The 19849-nt window shown below is 44.4% G+C and overlaps 1 protein-coding gene across 8 annotated transcripts in view; it reads right to left on the bottom strand.

Annotated features, from left to right (window-relative positions):
• The window catches only part of RBSN (rabenosyn, RAB effector), a 28915-nt gene extending 9383 nt beyond the window's left edge, over positions 1 to 19532 (bottom strand). Inside the window, exons 1-10 of one of the 8 annotated variants that reach the window (XM_054482230.2) lie at positions 19337 to 19505; positions 18447 to 18597; positions 16878 to 17056; positions 16316 to 16631; positions 10772 to 10912; positions 6543 to 6643; positions 5682 to 5727; positions 5420 to 5581; positions 3089 to 3330; positions 1422 to 1492 (exon numbers count right to left, since the gene is read on the bottom strand). In XM_054482230.2, the coding sequence (XP_054338205.1) occupies positions 1422 to 1492; positions 3089 to 3330; positions 5420 to 5581; positions 5682 to 5727; positions 6543 to 6643; positions 10772 to 10912; positions 16316 to 16463 (911 nt within the window). In that variant the 5' untranslated portion in view covers positions 16464 to 16631; positions 16878 to 17056; positions 18447 to 18597; positions 19337 to 19505. Of the gene's footprint in view, positions 1 to 1421; positions 1493 to 3088; positions 3331 to 5419; positions 5582 to 5681; positions 5728 to 6542; positions 6644 to 10771; positions 10913 to 11715; positions 11846 to 16315; positions 16632 to 16877; positions 17057 to 18446; positions 18598 to 19336 lie in introns of those variants that run through there. The other 7 variants (XM_054482232.2, XM_063662663.1, XM_054482227.2 and 4 more) reach the window with 7 other exon arrangements.
• Between the last annotated feature and the right edge of the window lie 317 nt (positions 19533 to 19849).

Genomic DNA, 19849 nt, shown 5'->3' with positions numbered 1-19849 from the left:
TTACAGGAGCATTATGTATAACAGCCAAAAGTGGAAAAAACCCAAATGTTCATCAACTGATGGATAAACAAAATGTGACAAGTATCCACACAATGCATTCATACACATGGAATGAAGTACTGATACATACAACAACATGGATGAATCTTAAAAACATTACACTGTGTGAAAGAAGTCAGACGAGAGATTTTATATTTGTGATTGTATTTATATGAAGTGTCAAAAGCAGACAAATCCATAGAGACAGGAAATAGATTAGTGGTGTCCAGGGAGATGGGGAAAGGGCAGTGGCTGCTAATGGGTATGGGGTTTCCTGTTGGGGTGATGAAACTGTTTACAATGAAGACAGTGGTAATGTTCGCATAATTTTGTGAATACACTAAAAACCACCGAACTGTACACTTTAAAAGGGCAAAGTTTAGGGTGTGTGAACTACATCTCGATTTTAAAAAAGAAGCAGATGTTGGCCAGGCACGGTGGTTCATGCCTGTAATCCCAGCACTTTGGGAAGCCAAGGCGGGTGGATCATGAGGTCAAGAGATCAAGACCATCCTGGCCAACACGGTGAAACCCTGTCTCTACTAAAAATATAAAAAAATTAACTGGGCATGGTGGCGTGCACCCGTAATCCCAGCTACTCGGGAGGCTGGAGGCAGGGGAATTGCTTGAACCCAGGAGGTGGAGGTTGCAGTGAGCCAAGACTGTGCCACTGCACTCTAGCCTGGGCGACAAAGCAAGACTTCATCTCAAAAAATAATAATAATAATTTTATATATACATATATATAAAATAGCTGAGCGTGGTGGCACATGCCTGTAGTCCCAGCTACTCGGGAGGCTGAGGCAGGAGAATTGCTTGAACCCGGGAGGTGGAGGTCACAGTGAGCCAAGATCGCGCCACTGCACTCCAGCCTGGCAACAGAGTGAGACTCCGTCTCAAAAAAAAAAAAAAAGCAGATGTCAGGATACATTTGGCCCATGGGCTGCAGTCTGCCAGCCCCTGCTCTAATGGACATGCCTGCTTTAAGCCCTGACACCTCAATGTGACACTCAAGTGGCATCTACCCAGACATGAGCATGAGACCCACTGCCCTTCCTCTGCTCTGTCCAGACGCTGCACTCAGCAGCAGTACCTATTGTCTGAGGCCCTTCCCAAACCTGCTCAGTGAGAATAGCCAAGGTCAACTGAATGTGGCTGTCTTTTTACAAGCTCATGTGATGGTAACATGTACCCCACTAAAAGACAGACATGAGGATGATTCTCTTCATAACAGCCAAAAGTAGAAAAAAACCAACTTCAGCTGGTCTCAGAAAAAAAGCACGGTTGAAGTTAAGATTTTCATTTTTGGCTACTGGAGAGCTGACCTAAAATGCCAGAAAACAGTCACCGCTGGATTAGAAAAACATAGATGAATAGCTTACTTTAATGATGCTGCCATCCTGATGTATTCTGGAGCTTTCTGGTCAACTTTCTCCATGCAAAGTCGTAATTTCTAAGAACAAAAACAAAGAGGTAAGTGGTATGCTCAAGATATAGAAATACCTACCCAGAAGCTAGGCTCCATCAACGGAGATATATTTAAAATGTTCACTTTTCTAACACATTAATTATTGTTATCAATTTCCTGATTTATAGGCCTACTTTCCAAGCAGAAAATTTTGTAGGAAGGAAAGAAAGTGACAATGGAGCTTCTGACCAGATGTTTCGTTTTGTTTTTTTTTTTTGAGAAGGAATTTTGTTCTGTCACCCAAGGTGGAGTATAATGGCACAATCTCTGCTCACTGCAACCTCTGCCTCCTGGGCTCAAGCGATTCTCATGCCTCGGCCTCCTGAGTAGCTGGAATTACAGGCGCACTGCCACCACACCCAGCTAATTTTTATATTTTTAGTAGAGACGAGGTTTTGCCATGTTGGCCAGGCTGGTCTCGAACTCCTGGCCTCAAACGATCTGCCTGCCCCGGCCTCCCAAAGTGGTGGGATTACAGGAGTGAGCCACCACGCCCGGCGAGATGTTTTTGAGAGAAGCAAGGCTTCCAGGGCACAAGCCAAGGTATCTACCAAGACAAAAAGGAATTAGCTGCTACTTTCTTTCTCTGCCAAGTGATGCCAGGCAACAATGGGAAACCAGCACAAGGCATTGCCAGGGCTCACTTCAAAAGAGGAGGTGGCACAAGCACCGTGGGTATTCACAGAAATGAGATACCAGGTTGTGAACTCCACACAAAGGATGGAGAATGGCTACATCTGCAACCCAACATGGGGCTTAATTAACACCATTTCTAGTAGCCTGAGTATTTACATGGGGATTCCAGAAACACTACCATTATGACCTGCAGAACTGCTAACAATGACTATTCAGTGGTCATTAGGCAAAATTACACTCTTCCTCTGTTCAGAATGTTGCACAAGCTGCTTCCTCTGCCTGGGCTGATCTCTTCCCTGCAAGTCTTACTGCCTCCCCACCCAGTCTACCTGGCTAGTCCTCCTCAGCTCACAGGTCTCACCTGGCCATTAAGGGACCAAGCCAGTCTCACTCTCAGATATTCTTTGCACACTATTTCCTCTCAGAGTATGCATCTAGTAGGGGGGCTGTGGGATCACTCATAGTAATGACAGCTGAGGCATTTGGACAAACTTAGAAGGCGACACTCAGTAAACTGGTGAAGCCTGAAAACTTGTAGAACTTTCTAAAACTTGTAAAGTCTAACATTCCCAAGTGAGTTTCCCAGGATTCTTCTGGCCCACTGTTTATGAACATCTCTAGCTTCTGCGCTCCCCACAGAACCTGCCTATACCACATGGCAACTGCCCTTCCTCCTCTTGCCTCTGGGCCACCAAAGCCTCCACCCTCCTGCTTTCAAGTGGCCAAGGAAGGCCACTTGAAACGAGTTTGTTGCAACACACCCAGGATGACTCTGACTCACACAGGGCCCTAGCTGGGAAATCATAACACGGGTCTTTAACAGGAACTACAAATAATTCAAACGAACAACTTTCCAAAGCATTCTCCAGAATCTGCAGGAGTGTACGTAATAAACAGCCAAATCTGCCTAAGAAATTAGACCCAAGACCAAACAGCGCGAGTCACCTCGTAGAGCTTCACGATGTCGGGTGTGTGCTCCTTCTCATCAATCTGCTGCTCTCTCTTGAGCAGTGTGTCCTTGCAGTGTGTACAGCAGCGGATCCGGTCATCGTCCTTCTCATCCAGGACTGAGCTAACACTGCTCATGCTGCTGATGCTGCCTCGGCGGGAGCCATGGACACTGTTGGGTGACTGGCTGGGGCTGGTGTGGGTGCTCAGGGACTCCTTGCTGGCACTGGTGAGCTTGTCTGTAACCACAACACCAACAGGCAGCAATGACCCCCACAGCATCCAATTACCATACCCATGACCTCAAGGTGTCAGTCCACAGATGTTTGATTTGTGATACTGCCCCTCTGCCTTCCTGGTGTCAGACTCTGGTGGGAAAGGACTCCACTGCTGCCCCTCCAAATCCAAACAGCCTTGCCTTTCCACCTGCCACTCTCCTCCATTTGCCCTGTGCTTCCAACACAACAAACATTCTCCCGGGAGACTTTCCTCCACAGCCTTCTCCCTATTCCCAAACATCTGGCTCCTACCCTCTCTGAATGGCAGGTCCTCCAGGAAAGCCTTTTCCAATTCCCTGAGGCAAAATCTATCCATCCTTCCCATCAGTTCCCACCACATTGCCCATTTTGGAGCACTTTCCACTCTTCTCCCTGTGTACAGTTACATGTACACCCCAGAGCTGCCCTAGGAACCTATGACTCTTTGTGGGTGCCAACTGTGTCTTACTCACACTTGTACCCTTAACATATCCAGCAGGGCCACCCCACAGCAGCTGCCCAGTAAATGCTGGCTAAAGAGCTCAAGAGAAGAAGGGTGAATAGTGTCCCAAAAAGGCAGCTTATAAAGTCTCATGTGAGACAGGGAGTTGGTCTCAGGGAGAAAGTACCAACGTAAAGTGACCTGGCATATGTGAGAGTTGGACAGAAGCAGCATCTGTTTTTGTCCTCACATTATCCAGACACCCCATGGCCAACAGCATGCACAGTCAGCAGAACTCTCTAGTGTTGCAAATTTACCCCAAACTTCCCAGAAGCCAATGAGATCATCTTCAGCAACTTCTACTCAGCTTGGTTGCAAAGTCCTGGAGGATCGGGTTCCACCTAAACTTTGTCCTCCACACACCCCCAACTATTCTATTTGCTCATCTATTAACCTACCCTGGGCTTTCCAGAACTCCATGCCTTTGCTCCTACTCTTCACTCTACCTAAAATGTCCTCTTTCTCCATCTCTTTTGCAATCCTACTCATCTTTTAAGGCTCTTCTCGAACATCACCTCCCAGCCCTAAGCATCCATGCTCTCACTGTCCCTGAGCCCATAGCACTCAGCATCTCTCATATTATGATAGTCTTTTCTATATGGCAGTGAGTTGTCTGTGACTTATCCCACAGGAAGGGACTAGCCCACTGCTTATATTCAAGACCCTCTTCTCAAAGTCACACTTGCCACTTCCAAGCAGAGCAGACAAAGAGTTGGTCAGCCTCTCCTGAGTTCCTGACACAGTCTCTTTCATTGTACATCTCTCTTTAGAAAGCAATTATTTATTTGTGAGTTTATATCCCCTGATAGATGCTAGACTCCTTGGAAGAATGGACAATGCCTTATAGGCTTATAGGCCAGAAATGGGCAAAAAATGACCTGTGAGCCAAGTCCAGCCTGCAGGCTGTTTCTATATGGCTCTCAAACTAAGTATAATTTTCACATTGCTATTTTATTTTATTTATTTTTTTGAGATGGGAGTCTCGCTCGGTCGCCCAGGCTGGAATGCAGTGGCTCAATCTCAGCTCATTGCAGCCTCCACCTCCCAGGTTCAAGCAATTCTCCTGCCTCAGCCTCCCGAGTAGCTAGGACTACAGGCCCATGCCACCACGCCAGGCTAATTTTTGTATTTTTATAGAGACAGGGTTTCAACATGTTGGCCAGGCTGGTCTCGAACTACTGACCTCAAGTGATCCACCTGCCTCGGCCTCCCAAAGTGCTGTGATTACAGGCATGAGCCACTGTGCCCAGTCTAGTGTTCACATTTTTAAAAGGTTGTTTAAAGAAAGAAGAAATGTCACAGCAACCATATGCGGCCCACAAAGCCTAAATGTATTTACTATCTGATCCTTTGCAAAGTTTGCCAATCGCTGTTATAGACCACTGTATCCCTGGCCCCTAGCATAGTACCTAGCCTGCAGTGGGTTTCACAGAATCAGGAACTCAATGAATGAAGATTCCCATGAGCCATTAATTTAACAAAAAGGTTCCACAGTCCCAGTGGTAATTAGCAAATAAGCTAGGCCCGAAAGAAGATGAGGGTCCAGGGCCCCACCTCCAAGTCACCTACTTGCCAAGGGAAGGCTGATGAGCTCCATACACTTCTTGCACATAATAGACCCGCAGAGGCGGCAGTGGTGGCGGCGGTTCCGGATGCTGAACTTATTCCCACAGTCTGGACAGAAAGGGACATCCTGGTCATTGACCCAAGGCACCACAGACTTTTCTATTGCTTTGGGAAGAGCAAACCAACAAGAAAGCAGGCCATTTTAAAGAGAGCTTTGGTCAGGGAAAAAAAGATAAGATGAATGTGAGCAAAGTTTTAAAGTTACCTCGAATCTTTGCAGACTCAGTATTTGTTCTGTCAAATGCAGTGAGCTGACCGGAAGAAAATAGTGCCAAATGAAATTAACCAGGTGATGTATACATGCTCCACACTTTCCAATACATCAAGCAGGAAATTAGCACATTTGGATTCCTCAAGTCTCATTTGTCATCCCCAACTCCACAAAATCACAAAAACAATTTCACATGGGACAGGGTATTAGTTTTGCATCTAGAACCCACCTCGCTTCCTATGACCCACTTCTAATCTCTTTACTGTCAGTTACCCATTTTAGCAATAACCAGGGGTAGGCAAGGATGGGTAGGGGCAACGATTGAAAGCAACGGAAAACCCTCCATTCTCCACGGTGCTCCTGGACCCTAAAACTGGCCACATATTTCTGCCTTACAAAGTACACATAAAGAACTGTACTTGTGTTGCTACTATGCCCAGCACACAATCCAGGTTACACACAACAAGCACAACTAGGATGAAAATACACCCGTGAGACCTGGTCACCACTTCTTTGTTTGCCATCACACACTACACCTCACTGGATGATTGTGCCTGGGAAACCCAAAAGAAGAATCTAAAGGAAGAAAGGTTTTCCAGCACCTGAGTGGGATTCATAGGTGGGAAAAGGGAAGCTAAGCATGTGGCAAGTTTGTCAATCTGGGCCATTCTCTTAAGGAATGCTGGCCCAGGCTAGAACTGGCCACCATGTCCTTTGCACCTCTCTAGAGAAGGTGTTTCTCTGCCACCATCAGATGTATATGATATATACAACACATGCTATAGAAATGTGATTATTTTTCCCCAGAAAATGTGTATTTGCAGAAAAAAAATGTTTTAAGACAACAAAATTTACCTTCTCTAACCTGATTATTAGTTTATTGACTTCCACAACATAGTGGTCAATTCTAGCAGCTCGGTGTTTTTTGAAGTCGGAAAGATGGCTTCTCACAGCACCTAGAGGGAAGTAAGGTAGGGAGACAAATGACTTATAGTTTCTCGGAGGGAGCCTCTCTACCTTGCCGCTTATCCCAATGAATTTCAACAGCAGGCTGGTCAACATAGTGAGACCCCATCTCTCTCCAAAAAAAAAAAAAAAAAATAGCCAGGAATGGGCATGTAAGCCTATAATCCCAGCTCCTTGGGAGGCCAAGGCGGGAAGATGGCTTGAGCTCAGGAGCTGGAGGCTTCAGTGAGCTATGATCCCACCACTGTACTCCAGCCTGTGTGACAGAGTGAGACCAATTTCTGAAAGAAAAAAAATATATATTTCAAAAGCAAGTAAAAACTCTAGGATTTTAGAGTCTTACCAAAAATTCAAAAACCAGGAAAGCAAATGGAAGAAAATCTGCGAAATTGTTAACCGCCTTTGGAGGCCACCAAGTACCATATGAGAGACCTGAGAGTACAGTATATAAGAGCATGGACTCTGGAGTCAGCCTGTGCTCAAGTTTCAATTCTGCCACACACTGTGTAACCTTGGACAAATTACTTACCATCTCTGTAACTCTAAGAGTACTCAACTATCAAACGGAATAATAATGGTATCTACTTCACAGAGTTGTTAACGATGATTAAATAAGTTAAAATTTGTAAAGTCGTAACTGACTCTCATGCCAATGTTAAATAAACAGGGTGGTAACATTATGGGTGATTTAAAAATTTTTGAATTATCTTATTGTTTTATACTTTATAAATTTGATACAATATGGTTTTTCCTCAGGATAAGGACAATTCTCAAAATGGCCAAAAAAATGTAAATGCTGATAGATTCCCTTGTGGGAGCTAGTTAAGCTGATACCTTCCTCAGTCCAGCAGCCAAAACCCAGGACAAACGTCTGCAATACAAATAGCTTACTGTCTGAGTAACTTGAAATATCCCCTGCTCAGTCTCACCTGTTCCAGAAACATATTGCCCTCAACCCTCCTGGCACTCAGTGCATGTCCTCTTCCCAATGATCACCTATTCATTTATAGACTGTAATGTAACAGAATTTATCACATGCCATGTTTTTAAAAAAATTTTTAATTGCCAAATAAAAATTGCATATATTCACCGTGTACAACATGATGTTTTGAAATATTTATGCATTGGGAAATGGCTAAACTAGCTAATTACCTATGCATTACTTCATATACTTATCACTTTTTGTGGTGACAACACAAAGTCTACCTCACTGATTTTCACGAATACAAGATATTTTTATTAACTATAATCAGGCCAGGTGCAGTGGCTCATGCCTGTAATCCCAGCACTTTGGGAGGCTGAGGAGCGTGATCACTTGAGGCCAGGAGTTCAAGACCAGTCTGACCAACATGGTGAAACCCTGTCTCTACTAAAAATACAAAAATTAGCTGGGCATGGTGGTGCACGCCTGTGGTCCCAGCTACTCAGGTGGCTGAGGCACGAGAATTGAACCCAGAGGCAAAGGTTGCAGTGAGCCAAGATCACAGCAGCGCACTCGAGCCTAGGTGACAGAGGAAGACTGTCTCAGAAAAACAAACAAACAAACAAAAAACTATAAATCACCACCTTATACAACAGATCTCTTGACTTATTCCTACCGACTGAAATTTTGTATCCTTCGATCAGCATCTCCACATGCTATACTCTTTTTATTTATTTATTTTTGAGACAGAGTCTCGCTCTGTCGCCCAGGCTGGAGTGCAGTGGTGAAATCTCCCGGCTCACTGCAACCTCCAGCTCCCAGGTTCAAGCAATTCTCATGCCTCAGCCTCCCAAGTAACTTGGTTTACACACATGTGCCACCATGCCCGGCTAATTTTTGTATTTTTAATAGAGACAGGGTCTCACCACATTGGCCAAACTGGTCTCAAATTCCTGGCCTCATGTGATCCACCTGCCTTGGCCTCCCAAAGTGCTAGGATTACAGGTGAGCCACCGCACCTAGCCACACATGCTATACTCTTAACCATCCACATGTCTTTTCTTCCCTAATCATACTCTAACATCTAATTAAACTTTAATTTAGAATTCTTAGGGGTGACCATAAATATTAACTGCTAAACTTTGCCATTCATTTGACCTACAATTTGTGACTTCAGTTACTGCAACTGGCAACTTAATCAGAAAATCACCCTAGTAATCTCACATTGGCAATCATGAAACAAGGTATCACAAACAAGCCATCATAAATAAATAGTAACTTCTAAAATTTGACATTCACTTGACCTTCTACCATTTGTGACTGTCTTCAGTTGCTGCAACTGGCAACCTAATCAGAAAATCACCCCAGTAATCTCACATGGGCAATCATGAAACAAAGCTAATAAGAATTCATGTGTCCAAAATTTCTCCTTCATGTTTTGGATTGGCTTTCATATGTATCTCATATACATATGTATAGTATTATTATTATTATTTTTTTTTTTGAGACAGAGTCTCGCTTTGTCACCCAGGCTGGAGTGCAATGGCGCAATCTCGGGTCACTGCAACCTCTGCCTCCCGGATTCAAGCAATTCTCCTGCCTCAGCCTCCCGAGTAGCTCAGATTACAGGCATGTGCCACCACGCCCGGCTAATTTTTTTGTATTTTTAGTAGAGACAGGGTTTCACCATATTGGCCAGGCTGGTCTCGAACTCCTGACCTTGTGATCCACCCGCCTCGACCTCCCAAAGTGCTGGGATTACAGGTGTGAGCCACTGTACCGGCTGTATAGTATTATTTTTAAAGCAATTTTCTCCTGCAATAATAAAAATGTTTCCATTCTCCAATACAGTAGCAAATAGCCACAAGTGGACACAGAACACTTAAAATGTGGTTAGTGTGTGGTACAGGAAGTGATTTTTAATTTCATTTCATTTTAATGTATTTAAACTTAAATAGCCCATGACTGGGTGGCTACTGAATGGACAGCACAGTTGTAGGACTTTCCTTATTCAATGAGACACCTATAATGGCACTAAAAAGATACAGTAGATGAGCCTGGGTAAATTTCGCTTTCCTTCTTGGAGCTCCAGTTTCCTCATCCATAAATGGGAAAAAGGACCACTACTCCACAAGGCTTTTGTGAAAGGTAAACAAGATCATAAACACGAAAATCGAATAAATCACAAGAGAATAATAAATAAATAAAGGAATAATTACCCATTTCACGGACAGAAAATATTTTATCATATTAATGACTATTATCATTAGATGGTTAAAGGGTACGTAGGCAGGCATAGTGGCTCACGCCTGTAATCCCAGCACTCTGGGAGGCTAAGATGGGAGGATCACTTGAGCCCAGGAGTTCAAGACCAGCCTGGGCAACATAGGACCCTGTTTCTACAAAAAATACAAATATTAGCCAGGTGTGATGGTATGCACCAGTAGTCTCAGCTACTGAGGAGGCTGAAGTGAGAGGATCACTTGAGCCTGGAATGCAGTGAGCCATGATGGAGCCCTGGACTCCAGCCTGGGCGACACAGTGAGACTCTGTCTCCAAAAAAAAAAAAAAAAAAAAAAAAAAAAAAAACAGATACGTAAGATTAGATAGTTCAACTAAGTGTGAGTGGCATGATAAATAGCTTTATTGAGATATAATTCACATACATACACCATTTAAAGCAAATTCAGTGGTTTTTAGGATTTTTAGAGTTGTACAATCATCACAATAAATTTTAGAGAATTTTTATCATCCCAAAAACATGAAAGTAGGTAGATGTTACTATAATTATTCAAAAAAGTAAGCTGCATAAACCAGTGCCTGTCACTGGGCAGGTAATGTCCTATGTGAGAGGAAAGATTCATTAATGGACTCTGTGCCTGGGCTGACGTCAGAGATACGGATTCATACCCTACTTCTGCAGTTTACTCGCTGTTTGTCCCTGGGCAGGTTCTCATGAGGTGCAGTGAAGATCTAACAAGACCATGGGTATAAGGCACTTAATGTAGTGCCTAACACAAAGTGGATGCTCAGCTGATTCTCTTCCATTTTCTTCCCCCAACAAGGGCATAAGGTCCATGAGAAGCTTAGACCATTATGGTTTACTGATGCTTCCTCAGCCAACTCTTAAAACTTTAGCTAGAACATAGCAGATGCTCAATAACCACTTGATGAATGAATAAATGAATTTTCTTACCAAGCTCCTGGGGTTCCCACATGTAAGGATCAACCCCTCCATAGCTGAAAGACTCATATCCTTGGGTCCCTGACTCTGCTCGATCATCCCCTTCTCGTTTCAACAATCTGTCCTTTGCTTTCTTAGCCTTCTGGACAAGACCTTGAAAAATGGAACAAATAATACAAATGAAGCCATGAAGAACACCCAGTAAAGAGTCAAAAGAAATCTCAAAAAACAAGAGTTGACGAAATAATTATCATTTGTTTAAAAATGCACCAGAAATATTCAGATCCCAAGTAAAATGCAGGAACAAGCACACAAACACTATATTACAAATACCACAGAGCAATACACTGGTTAGTCAATATTAGCATTAAATTGGTTTAGGCGGCCAACATATGGGCTAAATTACTGCTCATTGCCAAATTTAAGAGCACAATTAAATAAAAGTGCCAAAATCAAATTTGATGAGGAAAACAGGGTGATGGAAGTGTTTTCTTCTTTATCTTAATTGGAGTGGTGGTTAAGTGGGTATATACATTTTTCAAAACTTTTTGAATTGGGCCAGCGCAGTGGCTCACACCTGTAATCCCACAAGGGAGGCAAATTGTTTGAGTCCAGGAATTCAAGCCAGCCTGGGCAACATGACAAAACCCTATCTCTACTAAAAATACAAAAAACTAGCTGGGTGTGGTGGCATGCACCTGTAGTCCCAGCTACTTGGGAGGCTGAGGTGGGAGAATCACCTGAGCCCAGGAGGTCGAGGCTGCAGTGAGCTGAGATTGTGACACTGCACTCCAGCCTGGGCAACCAGAATGAGACCCTGTCTAAAAAAAAAAAAAAAAAAATTAAAGTGTACACTTAAAAACTATAACTTAGTTAAAATAAAGTTTTTTAAAAACAAGTTCTATAGTACTAATTCATTTACCCCAGAAACTCATGAGTAAATTCTTCTCATTTACCTCCAGGATGGGATTCAGCTAAACCTCCATCCCTGGACTGGTGTTCCCCATAGGCTTAACTGGAGACAGAGCTCTTCCTTCCCCACTACTGCCCATATTTGCAAAAAGCTTCAAGAAACAGATATAACATCTGCAACATAACACAAACAGAACCAGATTTGGTAAGAAGAGAAAATGAACATTTCCTGTATTTAGCCCTTGTATGTACCAGGCACAATGCAAAGTGCTTGCAAATACATTATGCCAGTTCATGCTCACAATGTTACAAGGCAGGTGATAGCCCTACTTACAAATGAGGAAACGACATCAAAGACGGGGAAGAACTTGCTTCACCCAAGATCACAGAGCTTACAGGTAACAGCAGGGCTGGAAGTAGACACCTCATGTGCCTGAAATGAGAGCTCCAGCTCTCCCCCGCTAGTGCTAATTCACAAACTATGCCTCTGCAGAACATGGGTTCTGCCACCTGTGCTGGTGCAGAGAACCACCTGTTAAACTGAACAATCAGCTGGTGCGGGGCGGGAAGAATTCTCAGTTCTAAGTCGCTCTCTCATGAATGTTCTTTAATCTTGGATGACTGCTATCCCTTTCTTCCACCAAAATCTAATAGAAAATACCAGACTGAATATAAAATGATATCATTACTTTTACTTTTTATTTATTTATTTTTTAGAGACAGGGTCTCGCTCTGTCACCCAGGCTGGAGTGCAGTGGCCGATCATAGCTCACTGCAGCCTCGATCTCTTGGGCTCAAGCAATCCTCTAGCCTCAATCTCTCAAGTAGCTGGGACTACAGGTGTGCACCACCATGACTAGATAAATTTTTTTAAAAAACATTTTTTTGTAGAGATGTTGCCCAGGCTCGCAGGCAGAGGGTGAGATTGATAAGAATACACTTGTCTTTTTTTAAAGACAGTCAAGCCAATAAGGAAACTTCCTGATTATTGGTCACTGTGGGACAGCTTTGTCCAAACTGGAAAAATACTAAAACAAAAGGACATCCTTTAAAATGTACTAAAGTCGTTTGTTTTTTGTTATGTTTTTTTGAGACAGAGTTTCACTCTTGTCGCCCAAGCTGGAATGCAATGGCAGCAATCTCAGCTCACTGCAACTTCTGCACTGAACCCCTTGAACCCAGGGGTTCAAGGGATGCTCCTGCCTCAGCCTCCCAAGCAGCTGAAATTACAGGCACGTGCCAACACACCCAACTAATTTTTGTATTTTTTTTAGTAGAGATAGGGTTTCACCACATTGGCCAGGCTGGTCTCAAACTCCTGGCCTCAGGTGATCCGCCCACCTCGGCCTCCCAAAGTGCTGGGATTACAGGCATGAGCCACTGTCCCTGGCCTAAAGCAGTCTTTTCTAGTAACAGGGGAGAGAAAACTGCCTGATGCGAACAAAGGGTCTAGCAAACAGGAATGTGAGTTAGCAAATAACAATTCATTTTTGCAAACAAGACTAAAATATTAGGTTAAACAGGCAATCTATACCATTTAACTACTTTTAGGAGACAGAAAAATTGCCTGGCAACCTTCCCAGAATGGACATAGCCCTTCCAGAGAAGGCCAATTAAGAATAATCCCATATATTTTTAAAAACACTAACAAAGCAAGAAGCCACAGTCAATTTTCAGCTATCTTTTCTTCTACTTACTGAAAATGGGCTAAACTGGAGCTGAACCAGGACTGGGCCTCAAACCCACTAACTTTTTACTAATGACTAGTCTATCTTTTCTTTTTTGAACTGCCCCCAAAACCTAATACTAAGGTTCACTCTTTTGGCTTTAACTTTTTACTTGCCTAAAACTAACCATGTCATAACATTTCTGAGAATCAAAAGACCAAATGGAGAGGTAATCTGCTTTCTAAAGGGCTTTTCAAAAAACCTTTCATGTCAATCCTTAAAACTTTACTTTCCTGATTCTGAAATGCAGAAAACTGCAACATAATCAAGAATTCCTTTCTAACTAAAGACATGATTATTAATAGTACTAGAGGTAGAGCTGTCGGGGGTAAGGCAGGGTGGGAAATAAAGGGAAAAACCAAGAGAATCTTTTCTTTCTTTTTTTGAGACAGTTCTACTCTGTTGCTCAGGCTAGAATGTAACAGCCTTGATCTCCTGAGCTGAAGCGATCCTCCCACTTCAGCCTCCTGGGTAATTGGGACTACCAGTGCGTGCCACTATGACTGGCTAATTTTTTTAAATGACTTTTTTGTAGAAATGGTCTCACTATGTTGCCCAGTCTGGTCTCCTGGGCTCAAGCAATCCTCCTGCCTTAGCCTCCCAAAGTACTAGAATTACAGGCGTGAGCCACCGCACCCGGCTGAAGTAACTTTATTTTGTTTTTTTGTTTTTGAGTCAGAGTTTCACTCTGCTGCCCAGGCTGGAATGCAGTGGCATAATCATGGCTCACAGCAGCTTCAACCTTCCAGGCTCAAGGGATCCTTTTGCCTCAGCCTCCCAAGTGGCTAGGACTACAAGTGCATGTCATCATGCCCAGCTAATTTAAAAAATTTTTTTTTTTTCCTCTTTGGACAGGATCTATGTTGCCCAGGCTGGTCTCAAACTCCTAAGCTGAAGCGATCCTCCCGCCGTGGCCTCCCAAAGTACTGGGATTACAGGTGTGAGCCACTGTGCCCAGCCAAGGATCCTTTCAAGTTTCTTTCACAAGGCACAAAATTTCCATTCTATTTAGTATTCCTTAAATAGATTCCCATATCTGTATTCTCTAAATAACCTTAAACATTTTTCCTCTTAAAAAACGGTCACTGTAGGAATCTGGGAACATTCTCTAACCTCTCTACCCACTGGTATCACCAGTTTGAGCAATGGCATTGTATACGACTTAGTTCAGCTGACACCAAGACTGGAAGCTAGTTGAAAATGACGGAAGCTCTTCGGTTGTCCAAAGGAAACTTACATAATCAGGTTTTTTAATTTTGTTTTTGCTTCATTTCCCCCAGGAAGCTGCAATGCATGCTGTGATTGGAACACGGGGCCTCTAACCCTCAGTGATGTCACGTGCAAAGGGCAGCACTGGATTTACAGATGATAGAAGACCTACGTTCCAGGCCTAGCTCTGCCAATTCCTGTGTGACCGTGGATAAGTAACTCAACATCTCTTGAGTCTCACTTCACTTACTATCTGTAAAATGAGACCAATCACCTTCTTGCAGAGTTGTTAGGAGAGTCAGATGAAATAATAATGTCTGTGAAAGAAACTCTAAAAACTATAAAGCACAGCATTTTTTTCCCCTCCTAATATAGTTCTGGCTCTGCTCTACAGCCTCTACAGCCAGAAGCCACCTCATCCACCAAAGCCCTCAGGATTTCAGAAATGTTTGCCTTTGTTGTTTTTGGATAGAAGTTATAACTGTTTATGCTTTTAGAAACTTCTTTACTGAACAGAAAAGTGAGATAGAGTGGGACTCTAGGGACAAATATCTGATTACAAAGTGCATATGATTCACCTGTCCGAAAGCCAAAGTCCACTTAGAAATACATGATCATTCCTTTCTTTCCCTCCCAATAAAGACTGTGAATACAACATCCAGAACTTTTTAATCTCATGGCCTTCAGAAATGCTGCCAGCTGTGAGAAGCAAGTTAGCTGAATAACTACAAAAGCAGCATCTTTGTTGTGTGTGTGTGTGTGTGTGTGTGTCTCTCTCTCTCTGTTGCCCAGGCACAAGTGCAGTGGCATGATCATCGCTCACTACAGCCTTGACCTCCCTGGGCTCAAGCGATCCTCCTACCTCAGTCTCCTGAGTAGCTGGGACTACAGGCACACACCATCACACCCGGCTAGTTTTTTTTTTTAATTTTTTTGTGAGATGGGGTTTCGCCATGTTGCCCAGGCTGGTCTTGAACTCCTGAGCTCAAGTGATCTGCCCACCCTGGCCTCCCAAAGTGCTGAGAATAGAGGCGCGAGCCACTGTGCCTGCCCAGAGGAGCAGCATCTTATCTGGAGGTTAGAATTTGATGTCCAGGAAATACAATAAACATATGTATAGTCAAAAGTACCTTTGAAAAATTCTTTCCACAACTCTCTCAAACCTGAGCTCTTGGAAGCTCAAAAACCAAGGTTTTTAGGTTGTTTCTTTTGTTCTTCAACTATGACCTTCCTTTTTCTGGGCTATAGAGGGCAAGATACCAATTGGGGAAGGAAGGATGGTGGGAAGGCTTAAATTTGTGACACGTAAAATGGGTGCATAATGTGCCTCCATCATCATAGCAAAGGAAAGAAATTCCTGTCCAAACCCTGTTAGGCTGGTGGTTAAAGAATAGTCAAGCCAGATCACAGCAATTACATTTACTAGATTCAAAGTCAGACTGTGTTTCTCTGAGTGGCTTCAGACAAGTTATCTAATCTCTCTGTGCCTGGTTCAAAATGTGGCTTATAGCCACACAGTTATTGTGAGGATTAAATGAAATTAATAAACAGGGAGACTCTGAAAATGCCTGGCACAGGACAAACCCTAGTCATCTGTTTGCTACTACTATTATCATATTCCTGTGGCAACACCGAAGCTGATGAGAACTATCCTGTGAGTTAAAGCTCTCAATGACAGCTGGGGATAGGCAAGGTCCTCGCCTCTTACTTTTAATTTGCCCTTTGACATCACGGTCTTCCCCCGAGTGTTCTTCCTCGTAATGTGAGTGAAGCTGATAGAAAGACTGCAGATCCTTCAGGCACAGAGGGCAGAGGAAGCCCTCCCTCACTTCCCCTGGGTCGTCCAGAGAAGCCATGGCGGTGCCGCTCTCAACCCTAGGAAGGCAGGAATCTCATGCCAAGAGTCAGCTTGATTCCTCCCAAGGAACCATGGTTCCCGCAGCATTAGCTTAAGCAGCACACAGATGGTGAGGAAGTGGCTTCATGGCCCTGGATGAGGTTTCCTCTCTGGACTAGGAGGAGCCCTAAGAAAGAAAAGAAGAAGGGAAAAAAGCCAATTCAGGCAAACTGGTAGCAATTGAGGATTTTCTTCATTCTTTTCACAGTTCAACGGGGTACTTAATGTTTGTTCAGTACAAGTTTGAGAAAACAAACTCTTTCTCAAATCCTTAGACCAAGCAAGCTGCAAAACCTAAGATGTGAAAACATCACTGGAGAACAAAAACTCAACGAAGTGGGAAGCACAGATTCTTGAAATAAGCAAACAATACCTTGGCAATTCTCTTACATTCATTCCAAATGATCCAACTTCATAATTCATATGCCACTTTAGCCACTGGGGGAATGTCTGAAGTACTTATCAACAAGCAGAAGTTTTTACTTGATGCTCTTTACCTTGATTGTTTATTCAACCACATATAAGGGTAAGTTCTTGATATTTGTAAGACACCTGTGTTAGAAATGCAAAGATGAAAAAGATACAGTATCTGCCATAAAAACATACAAAAAATCAAAAATCCTAACATCAGTTAAAGAGAAACAATAGAAACCTACTAGTCAAAAAGAAAAAAATCTATTTTATATTTGTAGAGCACTTATCTCTAATGGGCTTAACAGATTTTTTTTTAAGAGACAGCATCTTGCTCTGTCACCCAGTGAGCTATAATTGCTCACAACAGCCTCGACCTTCTGAGTTCAAGTGATCCTCCTGCCTCAGCCTCCCAAGAAGCTGGGACTACAGGAGTATGCCACCACACCCAGCTAGTTTTTAAATTATTTATAGAGACAGGTTCTTGCTAGGTTTCCCAGGTGGGTCTCTAACTCCTGGCCTCAGGCAATCCTCCTGCCTGAGCCTCCCAAACTGCTGAGATTACAGATGTGAGCCACTGCACCCTGATAGATCTTATAAGCCATTAAGTGACAGTTAAGTAGCAAACCTGATGTTCTCACTGCTTCAAAAATAAAAGGCTGGCCAGGCATGGTGGCTCAAGCCTGTAATCCCAGCACTTTGGGAGGCCAAAGCAGACGGATCACCTGAGGTCAGGAGTTCGAGACCAGCCTGGCCAATATGGTGAAACCCTATCTCTACTAAAAATACAAAAATTAGCCGGGTATGGTGGTAGGCGCCTGTAATCCCAGCTAGTTGGGGGACTGAGGCAGAATTGCTTGAACCCAGGAGGCGGAAGTTGCAGTGAGCCGAGATCATGCCATTGCACTCCAGCCTGGGCAACAAGAGTGAAACTCCGTCTCAAAAAAGTAAATAAATAAATAAATAGATTTGGTGCCTAAACATTTCGGGGCTTAATAAGTTACATTCTCTGTCTTACTGGCCCATGGCAAAGTCACTTCCAATGTCACCTCATCAAGACTTCCAGTCACAAGAGAAATTGAGACAAAACCATTCCACAAAAGCAGAGAAATTTCTCCCCAAGAACCTGGGGATACAAGCCACAGTATACAGTGAGGGGATATGTGTGACCCTCAGCTTTGGATGGACTGTAGAAGACCACCGAGGAGGGACTGCCTGGTCCTCAAAGCTGAAGGGTGGCAGCAACTCAGAAAATAAACAAATGAGACACCAGATCCCTATTTTTTCCCTCTAGTTAAGAAACCCAGTGACTTCATAAATTTTCCACTGGAATATAGCAGCTCTAGGTCTGTCCTGTTCCCTCCCCAGCCAGTGGTTCATCTGATGCTGACTCTGACAGCTCCCTTTCTTCCCATGCACTCACCCCTAACGACCACAAATAACACAAAGCCCACCACATCCATACCACACAACCACCCTTCACGCCTCAGCCCAAACCCAAACCTCACTTCCTCAAAGAAATGCCTCTTACTCAGAGCATCAGAATGGACTTCTCCTTCACAGCACTCAATTTATAACCGCAGGTACATATGTGAAGTGACTAAGTAAGACCGTAAAATCTGGGAGGGCACAGATTCTACATGTTTTCCACTTTGCGGTCTCCCCAGGGTTTAGCACAGTACCTGGCACACACAATGAAGAAGCACAATAAAGCTCCGTGAATGAACGAAGACATGAATGAACTCCAAAATCATATAACTAAGCATACACTATAAAGAAATCTAACACAAACCACCGAATCGGACCCCACAACCATAACTGAACACATAAGCAAGCCCCTCGCACTCTAAATCACGTAAAAAGTCAAAAAAAAAAAAAACCCACTACATGTTCTGCAACGGTACATCCAGCATGAATGTCACCCCGCCACATGCCGCATCGACGACACATCCCACAGCCGCACTCAACCCGGCCTCACGACCGCACACAACCACAACCCACATAACTAACACGATTATACACACGTCGCATGACCACACACAACACGAACGACTCAACCCCGTGGAGCAGACATGACAAAGTCACACATCGCACAGACACCACACAAAACACTCCAAACATCTCCACACGAACTCAGAACACAAACGCTTCAGCTTTACACAACCAGAGAATCAAACACAACCGCTCGGGAGACAAGCGCCCACCCACTCCCCCCACAGCTGCACAACCAAACCCAAGTGTATACGCCCCGCGTAACCGCACAACCACACAGAACCCAACCATCACAGGCACACACAAGCGAAACGCACGGCCTGAAAGCCCCATCTCCCACCTCTCACGTCACACCCACCACAACCACACACGGCCCGCCCGTCTCCGTTCTGGAGGAGTCATGTCCCCGCTCCCCAAACTGGGCCTGACCCTCTGTACCCGGCCGGGCCCCTGCGAGCACGCAGGTCTGTCCCGTCCTCGGGCCCGGGCTCTGGGCCTCCACCGTCCCTCACTCAGCCGCGGCCGCCATCTCCATCGGTCGCTCGGAACTCGGCAGGTGCGCCTGCGGCGGCGACGAAACCGGAAGACAGGCTGGTAGACGCCTGTCGAGCGCCGAGTCTTCGAGGGCGCGAAAAGGGCGGATACGAATTCGAATAGTGGAGGGCGGGCCGGCGGCTTCTGCGCAGGCGCTTTCCGAACGAGGGCGGGAGCGGGGGCGGGAGCGGGGGCGGGGGCGGGGGGCGGGGGGCGGGGGCGGGGGCGGGGGCGGGGGGGGCGGAGAGGAGGTGGGGCTCGGTAATTTTGTGCGGTTGTTACGTCCCAAATTCGAACTAGCAGCGCGTCAAAGCCAGCCAATGGCTCTGCACCGCATTGTACAGGTGGGAAAGCTGAGACCAGTAGATCTTTGGCTCTTGACCAACGTGCACAAAGAATAAGGCAGCC

The sequence above is a fragment of the Pongo pygmaeus genome, chromosome 2 (genome assembly GCF_028885625.2).
Source record: "Pongo pygmaeus isolate AG05252 chromosome 2, NHGRI_mPonPyg2-v2.0_pri, whole genome shotgun sequence".
NCBI lineage: Eukaryota > Metazoa > Chordata > Mammalia > Primates > Hominidae > Pongo > Pongo pygmaeus.
The sequence above is the reverse complement of the archived record's forward strand: the minus strand, read 5'-3'. Positions and strand labels throughout refer to the sequence as shown.